At 34.0% G+C, this 25,730-nt stretch overlaps 1 protein-coding gene across 6 annotated transcripts in view; it reads left to right on the top strand.

Moving 5' to 3' along the window:
• The window catches only part of LOC132129743 (AP-1 complex subunit sigma-2), a 30,626-nt gene extending 11,052 nt beyond the window's left edge, over window positions 1-19,574 (top strand). Inside the window, exons 3-7 of one of the 6 annotated variants that reach the window (XM_059541452.1) lie at window positions 2,866-2,974; window positions 3,067-3,204; window positions 6,665-6,695; window positions 11,430-11,495; window positions 12,535-12,673. In XM_059541452.1, the coding sequence (XP_059397435.1) occupies window positions 2,866-2,974; window positions 3,067-3,204; window positions 6,665-6,695; window positions 11,430-11,485 (334 nt within the window). In that variant the 3' untranslated portion in view covers window positions 11,486-11,495; window positions 12,535-12,673. Of the gene's footprint in view, window positions 1-2,865; window positions 2,975-3,066; window positions 3,212-6,664; window positions 6,696-11,429; window positions 11,496-12,534; window positions 12,680-19,337 lie in introns of those variants that run through there. The other 5 variants (XM_059541453.1, XM_059541454.1, XM_059541455.1 and 2 more) reach the window with 5 other exon arrangements.
• The last annotated feature ends 6,156 nt before the right edge of the window (window positions 19,575-25,730 follow it).

Here is a 25,730-nt window from a genome sequence, read left to right on the forward strand (position 1 = left end):
TTTTTTCTCTCTTCTGTTTGAATGTAGGCAGTTGTTTTCCCCTCTCTGGAATGTAAGCTGCTGGCAGTGGGAGGCAAAGTTTTCTTTTTGTAGTATTATTCCAGTCCCAAAGAGTTTTTAGTTTTAGCGTTTGTGCCAAAAATCTGTTGTTTGAGCACTGTGCTGATCTGCTGGTGTAGAAATCTTAGAAAAATCTGAGAAAAGTACAGAAATAAGAAGCAAAGCGCAGAGCAGTAAGCTAGAACGTCCGAACGGTAGCAAACCCGGAAGTTAGTCTAAAAAGACCATTAGACAGCTGCAGCTCATCCAGAACGCTGCTGCCAGGATTCTGACTAGAACCAGAAAATCTGAGCATATCACACCAGTCCTCAGGTCCTTACACTGGCTTCCAGTTACATTTTAGGATTGATTTTAAAGTACTTTTACTCGTATATAAGTCACTAAATGACCTAGGACTGAAAGATATTGCAGATATGCTCACTGAATATAAACCTAACAGAGCACTCAGATCACTAGGATCAAGTCAGTTAGAAATACCAAGGGTTCACACAAAACAAGGGGAATCTGCTTTTAGTTATTATGCCGCTTGCAGTTGGAATCAGCTTCTAGAAGAGATCAGAAGTGTTTTTACTAGTTTCAGTCTGGCGCCGTTCGCATTTTGCCATCCAGGAATGGTTAAATGGTCTTTAATTCTTTTTAAGTCAATTTTGAAATCATTTTCAAAGGTTTTACATTTCTTGTTTTATTTTTGTGATTATTTTTCTTAATGTTTTTTTTTTTTACGTTTATGTAAAGCGCTTGCCTTGCCTTATCACATTTACACCATTTGCATATTGTATTTTATTTTATCACTTGTTTATTTGCAGCATACAATCCGTTTGCATGTTCATATTTTTTTGTTTCATTGCTTGTGCACTCTTTGCATATATTATTTTGTTACAATCACTTCATATGCATAATTTTTATTTTATTGTTATTCCTTGTTTGCATATTTTTATTTTATTACTTGTTCACTCGATTGACATTTTGAATTATTATTTTCAATCACTCCATTTTCATATATATTTAAACATTTTATGATGTACACCCCATTTGCATATATATTTAAACAGTTTATGATGTACATAAGATGACTATAGAAGACTAAATGAATGATCATGCCGTCTGCTGATCAAAGCAGCACATTATCACAGAGAAAAACGCTTGCTCAGCAGCTCTCGCCAGCCAGAGATCCATCTGAGAGAATGAAGATTAATGAAGTGTCAGCTGGAAAGAGTATACAATGTTATTATTAAACCACACACAGAGCTGATCAGACATAACCAGACGATTCATTGGACAATAATCCACAAATTAAGGCTTTTGTCCACTTGTCCTGTCTGTATAGATGTGTTCATATATGATATCCAATCCACCAGTGTGTGGTTTGGTTGGCGGTGGGAAGAATATTAATGCTGTTTGATGGAGAGGTTGGAAAGTGTGTAGACTAATCCACAAATGTCAAATCACAGTTTTTAACATACTGTATGACATCATGACATCAGTGCATTTTACATTAGATATTGTTTATATATATATATATATATATATAAAATTTCTCTTAATCATCTATATCTCAAAGTCAAACTGAGTTTCTAAGATGAATATATACAGTTATAGCAATACTAAAACCATTTTTATATTTGTAAATGTATAAAATTATTTGCCAGTTTAAGTCAACACCTTGACAACGACATAGCAACACTTTGGCAACCATCTGGAATACTATAACAAACACATACTGTAACAACACCCAAAAATCAACCAGAACAACCTTGACTGCCACATAGCAACAGCCTAAAACCACTCCGAACACCTTGACAACCATCTGGAATATTATAACAAACACATACTGTAGCAAAACCCTAAAAACCACTCAGAACATCTTGACAACCGCATAGCAACACCCCTAAAAACCACTCAGAACACCTTGACTACCACATAGCAACAGCCTAAAACCACTCCGAACACCTTGACAACCATCTGGAATATTATAACAAACACATACTGTAGCAACACCCTAAAAACCACTCAGAACACCTTGACTACCACATAGCAACAGCCTAAAACCACTCCGAACACCTTGACAACCATCTGGAATATTATAACAAACACATACTGTAGCAACACCCTAAAAAACACTCAGAACACCTTGACTACCACATAGCAACAGCCTAAAACCACTCCGAACACCTTGACAACCATCTGGAATATTATAACAAACACATACTGTAGCAACACCCTAAAAAACACTCAGAACACCTTGACTACCACATAGCAACACCCTAAAAACCACTCAGAACACCTAGACAACCACATAGCAACACCCTAAAAACCGATCAGAACACCTTGACACCACATGTCAACACCCTAAAAACTGATCAGAACACCTTGACAACCACATAGCAACACCCTAAAAACCACTCAGAACACCTAGACAACCACATAGCAACACCCTAAAAACCGATCAGAACACCTTGACACCACATGTCAACACCCTAAAAACTGATCAGAACACCTTGACTACCACATAGCAACACCCTAAAAACCACTCAGAACACCTAGACAACCACATAGCAACACCCTAAAAACCGATCAGAACACCTTGACACCACTTGTCAACACCCTAAAAACTGATCAGAACACCTTGACAACCACATAGCAACACCCTAAAAATAACAAACACATACTTTAGAAACACGCTAAAAAACACACTGAACACCTTGGCTAATAGCATAGCAACAACTTGGCAAATTGATTCAAATCTAACTGAACTTGTGAACTAACTGAAAAAAGTGCACTAAATCAAACACCTTTATGTTGCAGATACGCCAGTCTGTATTTCTGCTGTGCCATTGAGGACCAGGATAATGAACTGATCACACTGGAGATCATCCACCGCTACGTCGAGCTGCTCGACAAATACTTCGGCAGTGTAAGTCATGCGACAGAAAATAAACAGACATTATCTGTTGCTTCCAAAAACAAAAGCAATTGCAGATTACAGTGATGGATCTTCAAACTCAGGTTTGTGAGCTGGATATCATCTTTAACTTTGAGAAGGCGTATTTTATCCTGGACGAGTTCCTGCTGGGAGGCGAGGCTCAGGAGACGTCAAAGAAGAATGTCCTGAAAGCCATCGAGCAGGCGGATCTGCTGCAGGAGGTGAGGCCTTAAAGCATTTTGGGGACAAAACACTTTGCTGAGCAAGCTATTTGAAGTTAATTAGTAAGTTGACATGTAAATATCTAGCTTCTATATAATAACACATCAGGTTTAATGGGTCTCTTGAATACTGAGGTTTATTACTGCCACAGCAAAGCAACAGGCGGCCAGCATACATCATGTTTTTGGCCTCTATCTTTGAATCGAATTGTAGAAATCCCTTAAGAGCTGCAGGTTCACAATGACTCATTGGTTATCGGTACACACACACACACACACACACACAAACATTCTGCTCTTGTGTGTGTTTTACCCAGCTTGCAAAACAAAGCACTCCTTCGTTCATTACAGTGTAGATGAATTGAGCTTTCACACACAATCCCTTCATCTTCATGGAGTCTTACAGAAGCACAGATCTGCAGGATATCTGTCCAGTTGCAAGAATTTCAGAATGAAGCTGAAGTGTGCCATTTTTTAATGTTACAGTGTTTTCTCGTTTCCATTTGAGTGTGCAGAGCATACTGCAGCAACACTCAGAAAAGTCTCAGGGCACCTTTGTAGCCAGATAGCAATGTAACAGTAACCACTCAGAGAACTTTATCTGTCTCCTCATTACACCCTAGCAACCATTCAGAGCATTAAAGCAATAAATTATTGTAGCAACAAGCTTAAAAACACTCAAACACCTTAGCAATCACAGAGCAACAACCTAGAAACCATCTACAATACTGTATCAACACACTAAAAAAATATGCATGGCAATTTAGCAACCGTCCAGTGCGTTATATCAACCACATACTGTGGCAGCACACTAACAACCAGAGGTGGGTAGAGTACCCAAAAACTGTACTCAAGTAAAAGTAAAAGTACTTCTAGAAATATTTACTCAAGTAAAAGTACTAGTCTTGAATAGTTACTTGAGTAAGAGTAAAAGAGTATCGGATAAAAAATCTACTCAAGTAGTTAGTTACTAGTTACTTTTGGTCATATATACTGAACCTATTTTTATTTAGATATATAGATAAAATGTATGTAATGTATGTGTGCGTGTATAAATCTATATATTTCATTAGCCTTTACTCCAATTTATGCAATTTATTATAAAACCCTGTCTGTTTACTTAAGTAACAGATATAGGTGTCATGCCATAACATATTTTTAATACGACTAACTTTATATTAAATGTGAATTTAACATTGAAAGTTAATGTGATATAAATATTGCTACTAATCTTTCATTGTTCAGAAAGAGAGCAAATAACATTTACATTATTAAAGATAATTTACACTGACAGTCTAGATTTCAATCACTCTCAGAAACTCCCATTAAAATCACTGAAACTGTTAACACTGTGAAATCAATATCTTAATTAAAGATTCGTACACACAGCTGCACTTTGTTGTTTCTGACGAGAGAATTCGCCAGAAAGAGGTCTCCAGTCAGCGAGTGAGTGAAGGAAGCACCGGCATTTTAGCGATGACTCATCTGAACACCTCTGATTGGCCAATGCTTTAATAAGCTCAAAAGAATCATGTGCGATTGGTTATAATGCGCAGCGTGGTATAAACGCATCTATCTCTGGCTCAGCGCCAGCAAGCGATCACAGATCTGAATTTAGCAGCTGGACTTGCTGAACGTACTCGCACCGGTGTTATTGTATTAAAATTAATAAAATCTTAATCGGCTATTTTTTGTCTTTTGGAAGCTGCATTCAACTTGACTCCCCTCTGTTATAAGCCACACACTTACAACAGAATAATGTCACAGTGGTATCGTGTACTGTAATCGAATGTAGCCCAAGTTATTACCTGTTAAACAGTAGACAGCACACGCGGTGTTCATCTAATAAGGATCTCCATCGCTAGCAAATAATAGCCTTTGCAGATTTGCTTTCAATTCATTTGAAAGCATTTTTCCCCAAAAATTTACTCAAGTAAGAGTATAAAGTACCCATCTTTAAATATACTCCGAAAAGTATGTTACCCCAAATAATTACTCAAGTAAATGTAACGAAGTAAATGTAACTCGTTACTACCCACCTCTGCTAACAACCACTCAATTCCCCATGGTAACCAAATAGCAATGCCACAGTAACCACTAAGAGAACTCTAAACGGTCACCACAGAACTGCATAGCATCACCATAGCAACCATTCAGAGCATTGTAGGAATAAAATACTGTAGCAACAATCTAAAACACCTTGGCAAACACTCACATAATACTGTAGCAACCGCATAGCAACACTATAGGAACCACACAGAACCTTCTAACAGTCACCTAAGAACCGCATAGCAACACCCTAGCAACCATCCAGAGCATTATAGCAACAACATACTGTAGCAACCATCTAAAACACTCAAAATACCTTGACAATCACTCATAATACTGTAGCAACTGCATAGCAACACTATAGGAACCACTCAGAACATTCTAACGACCACCTCAGTACCGCATAGCAACACCCTAGCAACCATCCAGAGCATTATAGCAACAACATACTGTAGCAACCATCTAAAACACTCAAAATACCTTGACAATCACTCATAATACTGTAGCAACTGCATAGCAACACTATAGGAACCACTCAGAACATTCTAACGACCACCTCAGTACCGCATAGCAACACCCTAGCAACCATTCAGAGCATTATAGCAACAACATTCTGTAGCAACCATCTAAAACACTCAAAATACCTTGACAACCACGCATAATACTGTAGTAACCACATAGCAACACTCTAGGAACCACACAGAACATTTTAAAGACCACCTCAGAACCACATAGCAACACCCTAGCAATACCCTAGCAACCATTTTTCTAACAATTCAGAGCATTATAGCAGGCACATACTGTAGCAACTTTATAAAAATGCTCAAAACACCTTGGCATCGCATAGCAACTCCTAGGTAGCCATCCGGAATATAACAAATACATACTGTAGCAGCACTCTCAAAACCTTTCATAGCACCTCGGTAACTGCATAGCAACAACTTGGAAACCGTCCAGAACATTATACATACCACATTCTCTAACAAGGCACTCAAAATCACTTGACAACTCCACAGAAGCATCCCTAGCAACCATTTAGAACTCTGTAGCAACACACAGAAATGGCATATGACAACCAGAACATCCTGGCAACTGCATAGACCACGATAGTAAGCAGATGGTCATAGCAACCTCATAATAACAGCCTAGCCAAAAATGTCTCACAACTGCAGAACATGCTAAAAACTACTCAAGACCTTAGCAACTGCATAGCAACACCGTGGCAACATAAATTGTGCTTGCAGTTCCACTTGGTGCCTCTAGAGGCTCAAAAATGGCAAACTTCAGCATTATTTAGGTGTGCTGATTTAGTGACATTTCCACACTGCATTTGATGTCTTTTTTTCTTCTCTCTCTCTCTTGCTTTCTGTATCTTTCCTTCATGGTCCGCCTAAACTATGTTGATTTACAGAATCTAGATTTTCAGATCCGTCTGCTTCCAGGTATGATTTCTGGATTATTGACGGTAGAGTCTGTAGCCGTCAGTGTCCCTGTAGCTCTATTTATTAATCTGATCCCATCGGAGCGTGGTTTTATTCTCCATGTCGTCAGCTTCTGGAGTGATGATCAAACCTAAACTAAATTATTCTGATCTGGGCAGGAAGTTGATGACATGTTGAATTTTTCTCAAATAAAAAGTCTAGTAGTAACAACAGAATAATTGAGTGAATCTCATGAAAACGGATCACAAAATAAACTAAAAAAAATAATATTTTACATAAAGAAAATGAGGAAATTAATAACATTCTAAAATCTTAATGACCCTAAAATAGACTTCATTTTTCTTAATCTTTTTTTTTCTCTGTAATCTTCCCCCCAAAAACAAAAAAATAAATAACTAAATCATATTTTATATAATATTTATATTTTGAGTAAAACGGTAATAGTTTACAATAAGGTCTCATTTGTTAACATTAGTTATTGCATTAACTAACATTGAGAAATTATAATTTTATATATTTTTTGTTATTTAATGTTCACGTTTATTCACAGTGCATTAACTAATGCTAACAGAAAGCACTTTAAATTTAAAGTGTATTAGTAACTTCATATTAACTAATTTTAATAACTGCTATATAATTATTGATCATGTTAACTAATATAGTTAATTTTAATAAATGAAACCTTATTGTAAAGTTTTACTACTAAGACAACTTGATTAATAGTGGTTAACAAATGTGTAGTTTTTTTTCAACCATTAAATTTACACTTAAGCAAGATATTTTTCAAATTCATATATTTAGTTTGAGTAACCTTTTGTGACATTATTAGTTTATTAGACATTTTTTATGTAAAATATTAATTCTTATTTTTTTTTTTATTTTGATTTGAATATGTTTGGTGAGATTCACTCATTTAGTTACTAATGAAGCGAAGCAGTTTAGTTCCTGTACATTATCAGAAAAGTCTCCCTTGGATGAATGCAGTAAACTAGTGAAATCACTTAATTATCGTGATTTTAGCTAGTATTGTTGTATTATTTAATATCAGTGTTTATACTGTACGTCATTTTGACCAATGCATTTGTTCATTTTTTCCCCTTTAAAATGTAATGTGGGAATTTATATGTTTGAAATATTGCATCAAAAATATGACTTAACTCCAAAAGACAAATGACGTGGCACTAAAATAAAAAAAAAACTATTAAAAATGTATACAAACTACATGGACATTTCAAAACAAAAACTAAAAAAATTACAAAAATAAAGTAACTATATAGTAAATCTTAAAAGTAAAATTAAATCGAAAACTATCTTTCTTACTATACTATACTATAGAATAATTGTGTAAACACAAAATCAAAAGAATGAACCACAAAATAATTTAAACAATACTAAAACTTTGACTTAAAAACTTAACATTTGTATTTAATAGATTTAAAAGAATATATTTCTAAGTATTATTTACAATTTATCAGTATCATATTAACTAACACAGGTTTAGCAGAAAAGGCTTAAAAGTGCATATATTATTGGCCTGGAAATCACAATTTTCCATGACCATGTGGAATGTTTTCATGCTATAAATGAGCAATATCATGTTTTATTTTTTCACTGTGTTGATGTGATCATTTCCTTCGGCCAGTTGCATAATCTCAGCCTTTGTTTGTCTGAACTAGTCTATCAACTCGCAGTTGGGATAGAGTCTTATGTTGTTTTGACCAAGAACCAAATGAGATTACTGACTTGTAATTCTTCGTCTAAGTGGTTTATTCAACTGGAGATTGTTTCTGAAGCACCATATTTGCCTTCAGTCTGAGATGTAGTTTGGTTTTTAGTTTTTGTTCAGTCACTGTAACCACATTCTCATTCAGTTGATCACAATCTTTTTTTTTTTTTAGCTTTTTTTGAACATGAACATCAGTCAGAAATTAAGTGCTAACAATGACACGTTTTATTTTATTTTTTCTTTTCCTTACCCCTTAACCCAACTAAATGCCCCCTCCTCAAAATAAAAAAAATAAAAATAAAAATAAAAAAATAAAAGAATTACAGAATAAAACATAAAAGGGAAAATAAATAACATTTATACAGATTAATAAAGATTTAGGTCTCTGAGAAGAAAATGAATGATGTTTAGACTATACAGGACTATAGCAGGTTACAACACAGATAAGACATATTTGGAAAACATATATATACATTTATTTTTTATTTTTTATTTTTTTTTTTATAATACATTTTCAGTTAGGGAGAGAAAGGGACCCCACATTTTCATAAACAAATCATGACGTCCTGAGGCTCTAAATATCACACGTTCATAGCTAGCAATATTTGACATAAAGTCCAACCATTCATCATATGAGGAAGGTGTGTCTGACTTCCAATGTCTAAGAATGACTCTGCATCCAGAGACCATAGCTAAACGGCACCATAGCATCTGTTGTCGAGATATAGGCATATCCTCTGGTATAATGCCCAACATACACAAGGCAGGGTTCTTAAATAATGACAGGCAAAAAATATTATTAACAAATTGTACAATTTTCTCCCACATTTCCTCCACCATGCCACATTCATATAACATATGAACCATAGTTCCTATATCTTTTTTACACCGCCAGCACAATGCAGTATCTCTTAATTTAATTCTGGCCAATCTGCTTGGAGTCCAGTAACATCTATTAAGAATTTTATAATTTATCAATTGGGATTGGGTTTCACGGACATTAGTATGCCATTTTGATACAACCTGTTTCCACATTTCTTCCTTGATCATCCCCCCTAAATCTCTTTCCCATGCCACTTTAAGACCATTTAAGTTAGGTGCATTAGCATCTCTAATATAGGCGTAGAAAGCCGAGCCCATCCCCTTTTTGTGACCGTTAGTAGCAGTCAGAACCTGTACATCCGTTGGTGGGTCAGGACCATTTTTTATGGTTGCATGGAGACAATGTCTTATTTGGAGGTATTTCCAAAAGTCAGTGTTCAATAGTTTGTAAGTTTGTTTCAGGTGTTTAAATGAGACCACATGTTCACCCTCATACAGGTGATCTAAATACCATATTCCCTTATTAGCCCATTGTATCCAGCAGAAAGCCCTCTTATCTATTCGTAATTTGGTGTTGTGCCACACCGAGGCTCTAGTTGTTAGCCATGGGGTTTGTTTTGAATGTTGGTGATACAATTTCCAACTTTCCCTAGAAAATTTAAGAACTGGATTTTGTTTGAACTGCTTAACTCTTGACCTTTGACCTGGTCACACGATTCAGTCTGCATCCCAGTTCACAGACTAATAGTATATGAAAGCACATACTGTTATTAAGAAAGGACAAAGAAAGAAAACTGTCTTTAATATACAAAATTCTTCCACCAGAGTGGAAAAATTTAATGTTAATGTAAAAGTTAGTTTTTCAAAGTTATAAATAAAACAAATATTGAGTAGGTTTTGCAATAAAATACTGTTTTAGACTTTTTACATCCACAATTTCACATTTAATTCAATGTTGTTTCTTTGTAATTATTTGCTTACTAGTGATTTTTGAGTGAAAATAGTCTCTACACATTTCTTTAGTGTAGCATTAAAAAATTAATTATTTAATATAATTTTTACAAATTAAATTTATTAGAATTAAATAATTCAGAGTTTGCAATAACTAGTAATCCATTCTGAACTTTTCCATAATTGTTAAAAACAGAAGATTTTGCTTCAAAAAAAAATAATTGATGAATCATAATTTGTCTTATTGTATACAAATTTAAAGTTTAAAATAAATAATAAACTGGGATGCAGTTATTAGGTTGCATTAATTTATTATCGTATAATGACTTCGAATATAAATATAAAAAATAGTTATAATATAATTAAAATCTAATATATATATATATATATTTTATTATATTTTAAGTAAAAAGCTGTACAAAAAAAAGTGTATATATATATATATATATATATAAGTAATTTTATACTTAAAAAAAAAAAAATTAAAAATTGCTTTTCCAATTTGGACTGTTGAAAAAACACTCAGGGAAAAAATCCAGTGTAGCATTAAGAATTACATTTATTCAATTTTTATAAATTATTTAAGAATTAAATGAGCGTGCTACATTATTAAATATTGAGCATATTTCGTAGTTTTATTGTTGCATATTGTATTAAATAAAATAGTATACAGTGTGTACTGCAGAGTTTGCCACAACTAGTACAATTTTAATCCATTCACTACTAATCCAGCACTTAAAAACTGCAGTAGTACTTCAAAATAAAAGATTTGAAAGTGAATCCTAATCTGCCGTACTGTATATGAATAAGATGAATAATAGGCCAACTGGGTTGCAGGATCAGTCTTAAAGGGCCAGTAATAGTCATTTTTGTCACGGCTTCACTTATTGGTTTGCATCATAATGACACATTCAGCAATCGTCTGAACTCGCTCTATGAATACATGCATGTAATGCAGATGTGTGTCAGTTAAAAACACACACCCCGTCTCCACAGTGGACGCTCTTGGTGTGTGTGTGTGACATGATGCTCGATGGGAACTAACCAGCACTGGATGACTAGTGATGTTTGAACTGCACTTTCATGCCTGCATTACTCTGAGTGTCGCTCTGTCAGCGCAGGAGCCAGAGGGATGTGATTGTTTGTGTGTGTAGATCCATCCGTAGACTATCAGCTGCTAGAAAGCCAACACTGGTGTCATGACGCCTCTGTTTTGTGTGTTTGTTAATGTCCAGCAGGTGTTTTGAGTCCGAACATGTCGTCTGAGTCCACAGGACTCTTCCAGAGTTAAAGCGCTTCAGGTCTGGGTTTCCTTCCATCCGTAGAATCGTGTCACTGTTGCAGAAATGCCACTAGATGCTCAGTTTCATGTAGATGTAATGAGTGTGTGTGTGATGGGTTTGTAATTCTGCCCTGTCTTGTGTTTGTGTGTCATTGTGGTCCTCCTGCTCTGAGTTTATGGTTTATTTTGTGGTTCCCACATCGTGTCTGTCGCTTCAGGGCCAACACAGTACTAAAATCACCATAAAAAGTCACTTAGAAATGTCTCAACTGCATTTATTTGGTTAGAAATACTGTAGAATTTGTGAAATATTATTATTAAGGTTTAAAACAGCTGTTTCTTTGTGCATAGCTGTTAAAGTGTAATGTATTTCTGTGACGCTCCGCTGTATTTTCAGCATCATTCCTCCAGTCTTCAGTGTCACATGATCTTCACAAATCAGAATTATATGATGATTTACTGCTCAAGAAACATTTCTGATTATTATTCATGTTGAACACAGTTGTGCTGCTCAATATTTTTGTGGAAACTGATGCATTTTATTTTTCAGGATTCACAGATAAACAAAGTTCAAAAGAACAGCGTTTATCTGAAATAAAATGGAAATCTACTGTAACATTATAAATGTCTTTACTGATCGATTTAATGTACAGTAAGTATTCATTTCTTAAAATAAAAAACAAATCATACTGACCCCAAACTTTTGAACTTCGCTGTAATTAGTGATCATATTTTTTTACATTATATTTATATTTGTCATATTAATTGTTTAATTTAATATTACATAAATGTATTTTGCATAATTAATATTTTAAATATTGCATTGAAAATCAATTAAATGCATCTTTGCTGAATATCAAATTAGACTTTTGATTTGGTAGTTTGTTGCATTCAGATTTTGGGAAAATGTAAATGCGTTCAGAGTGTTGAGTTTATATGATCTGTCGATGGTTCGTCGTGTTGTTTTCCCGCTGCATGTCATCTGTTGTCCTGCACGTGTCAGTCTGTCTGCATGTTTTCAGTGTATGTGTGTGTTTTTGTGTGTGTTTCTCCTTTAGCCCCGACATGAGTACTTTAACGTTCCCGTGTACTGATTGGCTGCATGCTGAGCTCCTCCCCCTGCACGCCTGCTGGCTCCGCCTCTGTCTCGGCACCATCCAATCAGAGAGCTGCATCTTGGACCCAGTACTACTTGCACACTCGTCACGTGTGTGTGTGTGTGTGTTTAACTGTGCGCTGGTGCTTCATCTGAATTGATCTTATCCCTGTATCTCGTTCATGTAGCTTCAGGAATCAAACCTTATTGGTGGACGGATCTGTTCTTTACTCTTACGAACAGACCTTTCAAATTCACTGAATAATTCATTCAAACTGTAGTGATCCAGGTTATAAAGATAAAAGTAGACTTTCAGTCTTTGCTTCTCTTTGTTTCTTAGGTTTTCCAATTAAAAAGTTATTTTACAACAAAATAACTTGCGACAGAGTGTCTGAAAACAGGACGTTTCATTTTATGCAGATTTGATTCTCAAGTAACTTAAAGAAGTAGTTCACTTCCAGAATGAAAATCTCCGGATAATTTGCTCTCCCCCATGTCATCCAAGATGTTCATGTGTTCCTTCCTTCAGTCGCAAGAAATTAAGGTTTTTGAGGAAAACATTCCAGGATTTTTCTCCATATAAGGGACTTCAATGGGTTGAAGGTCCATTGGTAAAAAAAAAAAGTAAAACAACAATATCGGATGATTTTGAAGTTGGAGGTGAAAATGAGATCTCTACTGTACGTTTCTGAACCGGAGCACACAGAAGAGCTGACCCCGCGTGACCTTTCCAACTGGGTTACGTCATGCGTGATTAAGCGGATGCATATCGCTGAGCTAGTGATGGGGAAAACAAACCTTTTGGAAGTTTTGCATCACCTGAACCAATTGCTTTACAAAATGATTCACTGTTTCGAAGTGCTCGAAACACCACACGCTGGTGACACCTGCTGGTCAAAACTGTGTAAATGCAACAAACTCTCAGGCCAAAACATGCATAAAAACTGATTTTACTAACCAAAGCAAATGCTTTCTTGAAAGTATATGTAACCCTAGAGCACAAAACCAGTCTTAAGTGTCATTTTATGAAATTGAGATTTATACATCACCCGAAAGCTGAATAAATAGTTTTTCTAATGATGCATGGTTTGTTAGGATCAGACAATATTTAGCTGAGATACATACAACTATTTGAAAATCTGGAATCTGAGTGTGCAAAAAAACAAAATCTAAATATTGAGAAAATAATCTTTAAAGTTTTCCAAATGAAGTTCATAGCAATGCATATTACTGTTAAAAAATTAAGTAAAAAATCGGGAGATATTTATTCTGGAAGTGAACTACACATTTAAATTTGTATATTATAAAAAACGTATATTTTAAGATGTTTTAAGAAGACCATTTTAATTGTTCTAATGTTCCATATGTTACGAATCACAGCTGTTCAAGTTTACTCGTGTTCAGCGGATGATAAATCTAGTCTTTTTATAAATGAGTTTGTGCACATCATGACAACTTCAGATTTAGTTTTAAAAAAAATATATATTTAATAAAAAAGATACAGCAAATAAGCAATTGTTTTTACACTTAAAACACATGTGAAATATATCAATGTTATTGCATTAGATAATAAAATATAAAAACACATTTTTTTTTAACCCCGTAATGCCTGAAATGTTAAATGGTAGTCAAACATATCTAATATTTAGAAATGGAACGGTTTCTTGAAACTTTAGACAAAATATTTAAATAAATCTAAATAATAAATCATGTTTTTGTTGAGTATCATATTTGATCCATCAGGCTTTTATGGCTCATATAATCTGATATAATGAGAATATGGAGGAAAAACAGCTTGGATTTTATTCAGAGACTATAAAAAATGAGAATGTAAATCATGATTAAGTCGATCTGTAGGAGTCACGTGTGTTTTGTAAAGCTGTAGAAATAAACTATGAATTGTGAGCAATTGTAAAGAAGTGTGCTTGTGTTTATAGCTTTAGTTTTGATTGACCAGCTCATGCAACCTGCCCGGATAATATCTTGCATGAAAATCAAAAATAATTAAATAAGAAATTTGTTTTGCATAATAAAAATGAAGCCTATTTTAGGAGCATTACTAATTTTTTTGTATGCATTTATGTTTCTGTATGTATATATATGCATCTCAATCCCAATTGTTTTGTGAGTTTTTTTTTTTTTGTATTATAACACTGAAAAAATTATCCAATGCAAATATTTCAAATTCCAAAGAACTATATTTACATAATTAAACATGATTATATCTCTACTTTTTATAGCACATTTAGCAACCATCTGATCTGAATATGATATTTTACGGGGCTCATAAATAAAACTTTATCAGTCAGTTTAAGCAGGTAAGATAAAATGAAAATGCCATGAAGTGTTCAGCACTCATTTATTAAATGAAATCATATCCTTTTGAAGTTTCATTTAGCCAAATCAGGATTTTTGCATGAATTTTGGACCGTTTTTTTGCAAATCTATTTGTGGTGGTCAACTGTTTATATTGTGACAGCCAACATGAATAAATAAATGTATGGGAAACACTATATATTCATACCACAATACTATATATATGTTTGTTTGTGTCTTTACCCGATGTTTAAGCCCAGAGCACTGAGCCAAACTCACAAAACTGAAGACCTCTTACTCTCTGATTTAATCCATAAAAATTAGTTTTGTTGGTGTAAAATAATTTCTTTAGGTTGATTCAGTGATGTTAAATAACATTTTTGATTTGAATAAAACCATTTAAATGAGAATTTTTGTGTAGTTCAATGTGCACTTTTAAAATCATCATTATCTGTAATACTTTATTAAATGGCACGTTGATAAATATTCTTTTGTTTTTATGAAAAAGCTAACATTTAAGATATTTAGTGTCTGTTTGTAAATATTTAGATTTCGTCACAAAAACAAGCCTAACATTTGAATAATTATTGTTTTTTGGTAAATATTTAGTTTTTAAAACAAAAACAAAGATAGCATTGAAATATAGCAAACCCAACTTATGAAATATTTAGCGTTTGTTGGTAAATATTTAGTTTTTATAATTAAAAACCGATCTCATATTTGAATTATGTAGTGAAAACCCTTTTATTTCCATAAAAACAAATCCCACATTTACTTTTTTTGGGTAAATATTAAGTTTTTATAACCGCAACAAAGCTCCCATTTGAATTACTTAACATTTTATGATAAATATTTAGTTTTTTTATAATAAAAACAAAGCCATTATTTAAAATGTTTTTTTTAGGTAAATATGTATTTTTTATAACAAAAACAAACTCATATTTTAATTATTTACTGTTTTTCTTTAAGAAAAAAAAATATAACAATAACAAAATGTTTTAATGACAAAAAAAGCCCACATTTACATAATTTGCCAGTTTTGGGTAAATATTAAGTTTTTTATAACAGCAACAAAGCAGGCATTTGAATTAATTAAAATGTTATAATACATATTTAGTTTTTATAATAAAAACAAAGCCAATTAAAAAAAAAATTCATTATTTATAAGTTTTATTTTTGGTAAATATTTAGTTATTATAACAAAATCAAATCTCATATTTTAATTATTATTTAACAATGCTCACTTTTGAATTACTTAATTTTATAATATTTTTTTTTATAAAAACAAAGCCAATTTTTTTTAATTCTTCTTATTTATTTATTGTTTTATAACAAAATCTAAGCCAAATATTAAATTTAGTATTTTTGGTAAATATTTAGTTGTTATAACAATCAAATCTTATATTTTAATTATTTTGTGTTTTTGGTAAATATTTTTTCTATAACAATTTTTTTTTTGCTACATATAATGTTTATGACAAAACCAAAGCCCACATTTACATAATTTGGTGTTTAAAAAAAAAATATATATATTTATAACCGCAACAACGCTCACTTTTGAATTATTTAATTTTTTTTTTTTATATAAAAACAAAGCCAACATTTTTAATTCTTCTTATTTATTTATTGTAAATATTTAGGTTTTATAACAAAATCTAAGCCAAATATTAAATTTACTATTTTTGGTAAATATTTTTTTACAACAAAAACAAGGCTCAAATTAGTATTATTTTGTGTTTGTTAGTAAATATTTAGTTTGTTGTGATCTTTCATCAAATTGCTCCACCTCTGAAGCATCGGTGTCGTTAAGATTGATTAATGTTAACTAGTCTTTGTATTAATCAAATCTTTGATGTTTTAACAATTCCTGATGGTACTTAAAAAGTTTGAATGTGGCTAAAAATTGTAAAACATTTTTGGAAACCTCTTTAAGAATGCAAATAACAGACTGAACTCATTTATTTTTATCTCTCCCCCCCGCACCCCATGATTTGGCCCGATGATGTCCAGGATGCCAAAGTAAGTTCAGCTTGTTCCTTGTGCTCTGGCTCTGTGTGTTGTAATGTATTTGTGTCATCAGTGTCTCAAAGGGATAATTTTAACTCGGCACATCTCCATGTGCTTCATATCAAATAAATCTGCTGAGCTCCGAGGGGTGACACTGCATGACACACCAGCCCAAAATCTATACAACAATTGCAAATGTATATTTAGCACACTGTTTTTATTTGATAAAGACTGATATTTGATCTAACTCATGATTTCTGAGTGGGGAAAAGTTGTTCTCAGATGTCATCTCTTGGCCAGCGTACAAAATCTATAAAACACGATTAGAAATTCATCACCACCTTGTCTGTCCACTGTTTGTGATCTGATCTGATCTGTTGACTGTGTTAATGAAAATAAAATAATGATTTTTGAGTAAAACATTCATAGTTTTGCATACATTCAGAAAAAAAAACAATTATAAGAGATATTTATATTAACATGATGAATGCAAAGTAAATGCAGATTCACTGCAAAAAATTACATTATTTAAAAAAAATTATAATATAATGACTAAAAACACAGCCAGCATTTGAATTATTTGGTGTTTGTTAAATATATATATATATTTTTGAAAATGATAAAACATTAAGCTAACATTTGAAATATTAAGTTTTTGTTTGGTAAATATTTGTAGAATTAAAGGCCAGATTTGAATTATTTGGTTTTCATTAGGTAAATATTTTGTTTTTATTAAAAAAATGTTTGGTAAATATAAGGTTTTTTTTTTATAGCAAAAACAAAGCCAATATTTTAAAATTCACCCAAAATTTGAAATATCATTTGTTGGTAAGTATTTGTTTTACATAATGAAAACAAAGGCCACAACTGAATCAATTATTGTTAAGTATTAGATTTTCTTCTAGCAAAAACAAAGCCCAATATAAAACGCTTAACGTGAAAAACGCTTAATGCAAGACAGTGATATTAACAGACCAAACTCACAAAAAATCATACTAATAAAGTATACTATCTACAAAAAATCAGATGAGCCCTGAACATGAATTAAACTCGTTTAATAAAACGTTAAGCCTTTTCCTCCCATCATAAGGCTTAACGTGTTATTAAACGAGTTGAATCCATATTCAGGGCTCATCTAATTTTTGTGTACATAGTATACTTAATTAGTATAATGTTTAGGGAGTTTGGTCTGTTAATATCACTGTATTAGTACATTAAACTAGGGATGTCCCGATCAGGTTTTTTTGTCTCCGAGTCATTTGATTTTGAGTATCTGCCGATACCGAGTCCCGATCCGATACTTCTATAATACATAAAAAAAGAATAAAGAAGAGCGAAAAAACAGATCCAGGATGTTCAATAAATTACATTTTGAAATATATTCAAATATAAAACAGCTATTTTAAATAGGCTAGTAAAAATATTTCAAAATCTTACTGTTTTGCTGTACTTTGGATCAAAGAAATGCAGGCTTGGTGAATAGAAGGGACTTCTTAAAAAAAAAAAAAAAAAAACCTTAAGCTTACTGTTCAAAAACTTCTGACTGGTAGTATAGGCAACTTTATTTTTTCTCTAATTTCTAGCTTTTAATTGGCTTAGAAATCTATAAATGCTGGACAATAACAAATAATAATGATTTGTTTATATACTACAAACACTGTTTATCACATAATAATGCAGAATAGTTTCTATACTGTAATAAATACTATGTCAATCAGCACTGCATTGTTCATACTTTATTTATCACCTGCTGGAGATGACTTGAAGAACAATTTATTGTCGTGATCGTATATTAATGTCTTCGTGTTTGCATAAGTTTCTGTTTTCCTGTGAGCACCACATCGATAGCTGGACGCTTTTGTCCATATTAGGAGTTTCCTGATATCAGCGCGAGAGCGCGCTCCGGCTTCGAGTATGAATGAAACACACACTGCATGAGAGTTTAGCGCTCTGTGATGTTCATCTCGCTGTATCCTGAGTCCGAATGAAATATCAGGTCATGCGCAAACTATCATGTCTCTTTGAGTTTGAATCTATATTTATTCACACCAGCTCTTGAAAACAAAGTGATGTCATGCCGCACGCGTCACTGTTTCTGTGTGGAGTCAAAAGGGTCTAACTCTGTGCCACCGCATAACAAAAGATGTGTTAAAAATTAATGAGAATATATATATATATATATCTCCGAGTCCTGATCGGGAGGTAACGTCCGATTCCGATCGAGTCTGAAACCCTGCGATCGGGCCGAATTTCCGATCACGTGATCGGATCTGGACATCCCTACATTAAACCACGTTAAGCGTTTTTCACGTTAAGTGTTTTAGAATTATCCAATTATTGTGTGTGTGTTGGTGTGTGTAGCAGAGTTTCAGGGTTTGCATGTGTTTTCGTGATTTCGATGCTTGAGCGTGTGATCAGAGAAAGTGTTGATCTTCCTCCCACAGGAAGCAGAGACTCCCCGCAGCGTCCTCGAGGAGATCGGACTCACATAAACCCCTCCGAGACGTCCGTCCCAAACACACACACACACACTCAACTCAGCCTGACCAGATGTAGCACACACTCTTCACCATGTTTCCGTGTTGGTCGCCTTTCCTCCTCATGACATTGGTTTGTGAGCAGAAGTTGTAGCAGAAATGTGTTTAGCGCCAGACTTTACATCTGCTGTGAAGATCAGTGTCCCACTTGGAGTCGGTATAATCAGATATTCCTGCTGTAGACACTCAGTCGACTAGCTTTACAGTGTTTGAAAAGGTATTAAGTGACTTTATCTTTAAGTGACTTTATATAATTTAGAAAATACAGAAAAAGACACTAAAAGGATTCATTTACAAAACCAAACAGTGCTTTGTTGTTGTTTTTTTTGTAATTGAAAGTGAAAGTAAACATCAGCACACGGACCCGAGACATACTCTACACAAGTAGATTTGAACACAAATGCTTAATATGCTGAAAATATTTAGACCTAACTTAAGATTGATGTATTTGAGTTGCATATATAATTTCTAATAAACTTAATGTGATTAATTTTTGTCAGTCATGCATAAATGGAAAAAGGACAGATTTCTGCATTAGAAAAAAAGCATCTATTTGGTTTTGAAATTGTATTTGAATTATTGCATTTATTGAAATAGTTTAGAATCAGCATAAATCTGTATGTGAAAATTATTAAATTTCTTCAGTTAAAAAGTATAAACATGAGTGAAGTATGACTGATCTGTGATACAAGCAATATTCAGTTAGTTCAAATGAAATTAAGACAAATAGGATTTATTGTTAATATATAAACCTGATTATTGTGTTTAAAACATTCAGTTTCTTAGTATTTATTCTTTAGATGTGTATGACTAACAAATTCTTATTGCATTAAGTTTATTAGTTTCTTTATGATAAAGCTTTATAATCTAAATGCATTGATATTTTGCATGCACTTCAAATACATGAATCTTAAATGTTGGCCTAAAAAATGTCTGAATGTTGTTTTCTGCTGTTTTATTATTATTATTATTTTGCATTTGTACTCGAGTAAAGTACTGTATGTTTCTGTCGTCAGTCTGGATTAATTCCTCTAACCTGAACAACCTCTCTGATTTTCCACTGTGTTTACCAGGCATCTAACACTCAGCCGCTGATAACTTCACTGTATATGACGGATTTAATGAAATTAGGAGTTATAGCGGAGTAAAATGATTACTGAAGACATTCTCAGTTGGATTTATACTGAAGTTTCACCAAGGGAGGTTTGTCAAACTCGAGAAAGCAGGGTAAGTCAAGCCCGTTTCTGAAAGAGAGCTAACTTATACTCAGAGTCAGTTACCATGGTAACATACTCTATGAACCTAACCTGGTCAGGAGCAGGTTTTCTTCGGTAAACCCAGAGTTTCTTTCGGTCTCCTCCCCCTTTTTAAACACTTCATTAATGCATGCTGGAAAAATGCTCTAATTACTAAGTTTTTTTTCTCCTTTTTTCCCTCAAGTACAAATATAAAAAAAATGATAAAATAAGGATTGATTTTCTATATAAGAAAACGATATAAGATACTTAGTCTTGTTTGCTGGGGGGATCTAAATTAAGTGCGTTTTACTTAAGTAAAATTATATTCCAGTGTGGTAATAAAAATAATCTTAATGTAGATGGAAACAGGATTATTCTGAGTGTCTATTGCTAAGTGCAAATCTACTGTAGCTCCGCCCTCCATCGACACATAAGGTTAAATATGACACATGTGAATAACGACTTCAATGGAGTAGGCAGTAATGTTTTCGGCACGGAAAACTAGCTTGTAACGCGATTGATTGGGTGTCACATTATACATTAGAATTTATTTTCAATAAAGATGAACAAAATGTTCTAAAAGTGGAAGTAAACTGCCTAACGAGTGTTTAATAATGATACAACTATTTATAATTGTAATATAATAATTTACAATCTGTTATTATTGCATCCTGTTGATGTATAACAATGCTGAGGTGCAAATTTATCTGCCAGTATAAAGTATAACTAGCATCTAATTATTATTTACACTTAGCCTGTTGCAAAGAACTGCTACTTTTACATGGTAAATATATCACGATTTTCACTACATTTTTTTCTGTAAGTAGCATGTAGAGCTACTTGCACTTAGCCTACTGTAAATAGGATCTATCGCTAAGAAAGTATGTTATTTCGCTTAGTGTAAATAGCCACTGCAGTATTTTTCTTACTCTATTAGCAGATCATTTGTAAAATAAGAAAAATGCACTTAAAATATTATTAGGGCCAAGCACCGAAGGTGCAAGGCACCTATTGTATCTGTTAGCGTAATTTTTTTCTTCCACCGCAAGTTTATGGCAGCCCATTGAAGCACTTGCGGGAAAGTTGTATAATTTGGCACACTGATAGAGGACAGCCCAACATAAACTATAGCAAATTTGAAGTCTCTAACTCCAACTCTCTAGCGCCACCACTTGTCCAAAGTTTCAATATTTTTATGCTAATAACTATTGAACTGTAAGCCAGAAAATTAAATTTCATTTTCCTCTGAATCCTTGGCTTATGCCAAGTCGAATTAACCCCAAAATTCGTCCTAGACGGTTAGTCCAATTTTCACAAAAATTGGCTCAGATCATCTTCATAGCAAAAAGCTATGGAATTCAAATTGATTCGTCCAACCATTCTCGAATGACACATGAACAAATTTGACGAAAAGAACGCAAAAGGGCATGTGAGGCTATATCTCTGCAACAGTTTGGCATATTGAGACCAAACTTGGTGTGTGTTATAATAACTGTGACCTGAGACTTCCTGCAGTGTTTCGACGCAACGCCACCTAGTGGACAGGAGATATGCTTATAACTTCTGAATGGTTTGGCCAAAAATCACACAACTGGTCTCTTTAGATTCAGTGAGTCATGTCAAGTCAAATGATATCCAGATTTCCCTTGTAAGCCATTTTAGGCGTCGGCCATTTTGAATTGTTTTAAAATGCTGTATTTTTTTAACGCATTATCATATTGTTACGAAAATAATTACAAAAATATTCGGCTCCATGCCCTGAAGGTACTCAAAAAGTTTGGTGGCAGCGCCACCTTGTGGTCAAGAGTTATAATGAAATATCTAAAAAATGCTAATAACTTTTGAATAGATTAGACTATTGAAATGAAAATGGTCTCCCTATATTCTTTTTGTCATGCCGAGAACATCAATACCAATTATGCCAAAATTAATGTTGAAAATCTACTTTTTCAAACTCCTAGACTGTTAGTCCAATTTTCACCAAATTTGACGCGGATCATCTTCAGACCCCACTGGCCAAAAGTTATGGATTTCGTGTCAATATACGAAACGGTTCTCATTTAGCGCATCAACAAATTTGCTGAAAGGATGCCAAAATGCATTTGAGGCTGTATCTCAACAAAGCTTTGACATATTTGCACCAAACTTTGTATGTGTCATATTCACCTCACACTGACCATGCCACATCAATTTGGTAACAGTGCCACCTATTGGCCAAGAGTAATAAACCATTCATTTACCTTCAATTATGAAATTTCCAAAAATGCTAATAACTTTTGATTGCATTAGGCTATTGTAATGAAACTGATCTCAAAATATTCCCTGGGTTGTGCCGACAATAGACATACCAATTTTTTTTGTAGGAAATCTGAACTCCCTGTCTGCAATTTTGATTTGTTAAAATCCTACCTTTTCTAACTTCTCCTCAACTGTTGGTCCGATTTTCAACAAAATCGAGTCAGATCATCTTCAGACAGTGCTGACAAAAAGTTAAGCATTTTGTGTTGATTGACATAACCATTTTCATACAACACCGTTACAAATTTTAGGCACGGTGCCAAAATGCATTTGAGGATATATCTCTGCAAAGCTTCGACATATTTGCACCAAACTTTGTATGTGTCACTGTCACTTCACACTGACCATACCTCATCAATTTGGTAACAGCGCCACCTATTGGTCAAGAGTAATAAACCATTCATTGACCAGTAATAATTACATTTATAAAAATGCTTATAACTTTTTATTGCATTAGCCTATTGTAATGAAACTGGTCTCAAAATATTCCATGGTTTATGCCGACAACATAGATACTGTACCAAATATGTGACCAATCACGGAAAGTAGGGACACAAGTCGGTTCTGGGGCATTTTAAGTTACTCACAGATTCTGAAAGTGTAGTCTCCATGCTTTCCAACGATGTGTAACACATGGACATCTGATAATATTTGGAGAAGTTGTGGCCATTTGAAGGTAGGCACTCAAAAAAGCTCAAAAGGCAGTTTTCACCTGTTCTCACTGCTGGGAGTGAAACTAGGGCTCATTTGCATCTCATTAAGATAAGCCATACCCCCTGTAAAGCTCCCCCCTAAAACTGCATGGTTGCATAACAACGACAGACGCAACGGGAAAAATCGGACCGCATACTATTAACAATAAAGGAGAATGTGCATTGTAAATGTCAGTAATTTATCTTTTTTGACTTTTATAAAAATGATTTATAAAACTTTTATAAAACCTTTTTTGTCAAAACTCTATTTGAACTTGTGCAGAGTAGATAATGTTGCAAGACACTCCTTTAAAATCTGGCCATCATTTTTAATGTTATTATTTTAATGTTTATGTAAACAAAAAGTACATATTGATGCTAATTGTGTAGCATTAGGACTTTTTGAACCGGATTCTGTGATAACCTTGATCATTTTGGTCATTATAATCATGAAATAAAATTTTCATGCCATTTCATCTCTAGTTATGATCAACTATGATAAACTAAAATCAACTATAATTATGTGTTTTTATAGTATAATATGCAAAGTACAATTTTCTATAAGAAAAAAAATGAATCTCTGATTCTGTTCTTTTCTCTGACAAATTACCTCACGCGGGAAACACTTAACGCAACACGTAAATGCAAGTAACTAATGTAAATCAAGCATAGTCCACGAAGTGTTGGCGAAATAACACATTATTGGACCGGAGAGAATAATATGGAATTTCTTCCAGAAAACTTGCACAAAATAAATTCAAGCACTTCTAATGTCCAATGATATCACATTCGCATCCTCTTCTGTGGTCTCTTCTGTGTTGTGACCCTTGGCGCTGGGCATGTGATGTCTGTTGCCTCGTAAGCACAGAATGGTCTGCCTGTCAATGTTCAGTCCAGGTGGGCCCAGGACAGGAAGACCGTCGATAGGGGGCAGATCTGCTCAGTCGCGCCGTAGCTGATATTCGACAGGTTGTGCATCACGTTGCATCACTCATGCACGTTGTGCATGAGTTTTTGCAAGCACCACACCTGGTCTCTTGGCATAAAAGCTGTGACAGAATAAGCACATAAGACATTTTAAACATGGCAAAGTATTTTCTCATAAAATACTGTCATGTGTATGCTGTTGCTATATTATATTGTATGTACACAATGTGAAAGTTTCGATATAAGTTCCTGAAGTGCTGATAACTCTTGATCTGTGGGAGTCTACGGAAGTGGTGAGTCAGATGCTGCTGCCAGTCGAAGGTCTGGACTAAAACTTTGCCCTCTGCCGTTCCAACAAGCTGTGGGATATTGTGGGTCTTCATGTAGGCTTGCTTGATGAGTCCAAAGCCACAGTCAGGGGAAAACTTGGTGTGGCCAGCAATAAGGAAGTGGATTTCAATTTTATCGTGAAGCTTGTGTCCAGCCCGCCAGGCAAGGTACCAGAGCATGAAGTTGTTCTTGTTCTGCCCACTGCAGTTGTCACAATGAAGATCCACCTCTGTTTCTCCAACTCCAAAGTTGCCGAAGAAATTATGCATGTAGCTGATGACTTCATTGCTTCCCTTAGTAGATGACATGCCTTCATCAATCAGGTAATTCACCTGTTTCTGCAGCCCTTCACAGGAAACACCAAATAGGCCACATTTCCGTGGGGTCAGGAAGTACATTGGTCCTGGCTGGAGAGGGTTTGAGGGAAAGTGTAACTGTAGGAGACAGAGGGAGAGAGGGAACTTGGATTAGATTAAATGAAATTTGTGTATATTCATAACTGTCTAATAAAGATAAAAAGTACTATATTGATGCTATTCTGCATTTGCGCTATTATCAGGCTGCTTATTCTCATGCACCAAATCGCCCTTTAAGGGACATTAATAAAGTAAAGTAAATGTGTGTGAAATATTACCTGATGAGCAAAATCAAAATTGTAATGCATCCTAATCTTCTTGCTTTGTGGTAGGGACGGTCCAAAAGACAGGTTAGAGCCAGAGCAAATCTTTCTGCAGGCAGCAGTCATGTCATTGTACACAGCCCTCTCTTTCTGCTCAAGGGAAAGATGATCTTGTTGCTTCTTTTACTGCTTCA

This window comes from Carassius carassius, chromosome 46 (assembly GCF_963082965.1).
Source record: "Carassius carassius chromosome 46, fCarCar2.1, whole genome shotgun sequence".
Classification (NCBI taxonomy): Eukaryota; Metazoa; Chordata; class Actinopteri; order Cypriniformes; family Cyprinidae; genus Carassius; species Carassius carassius.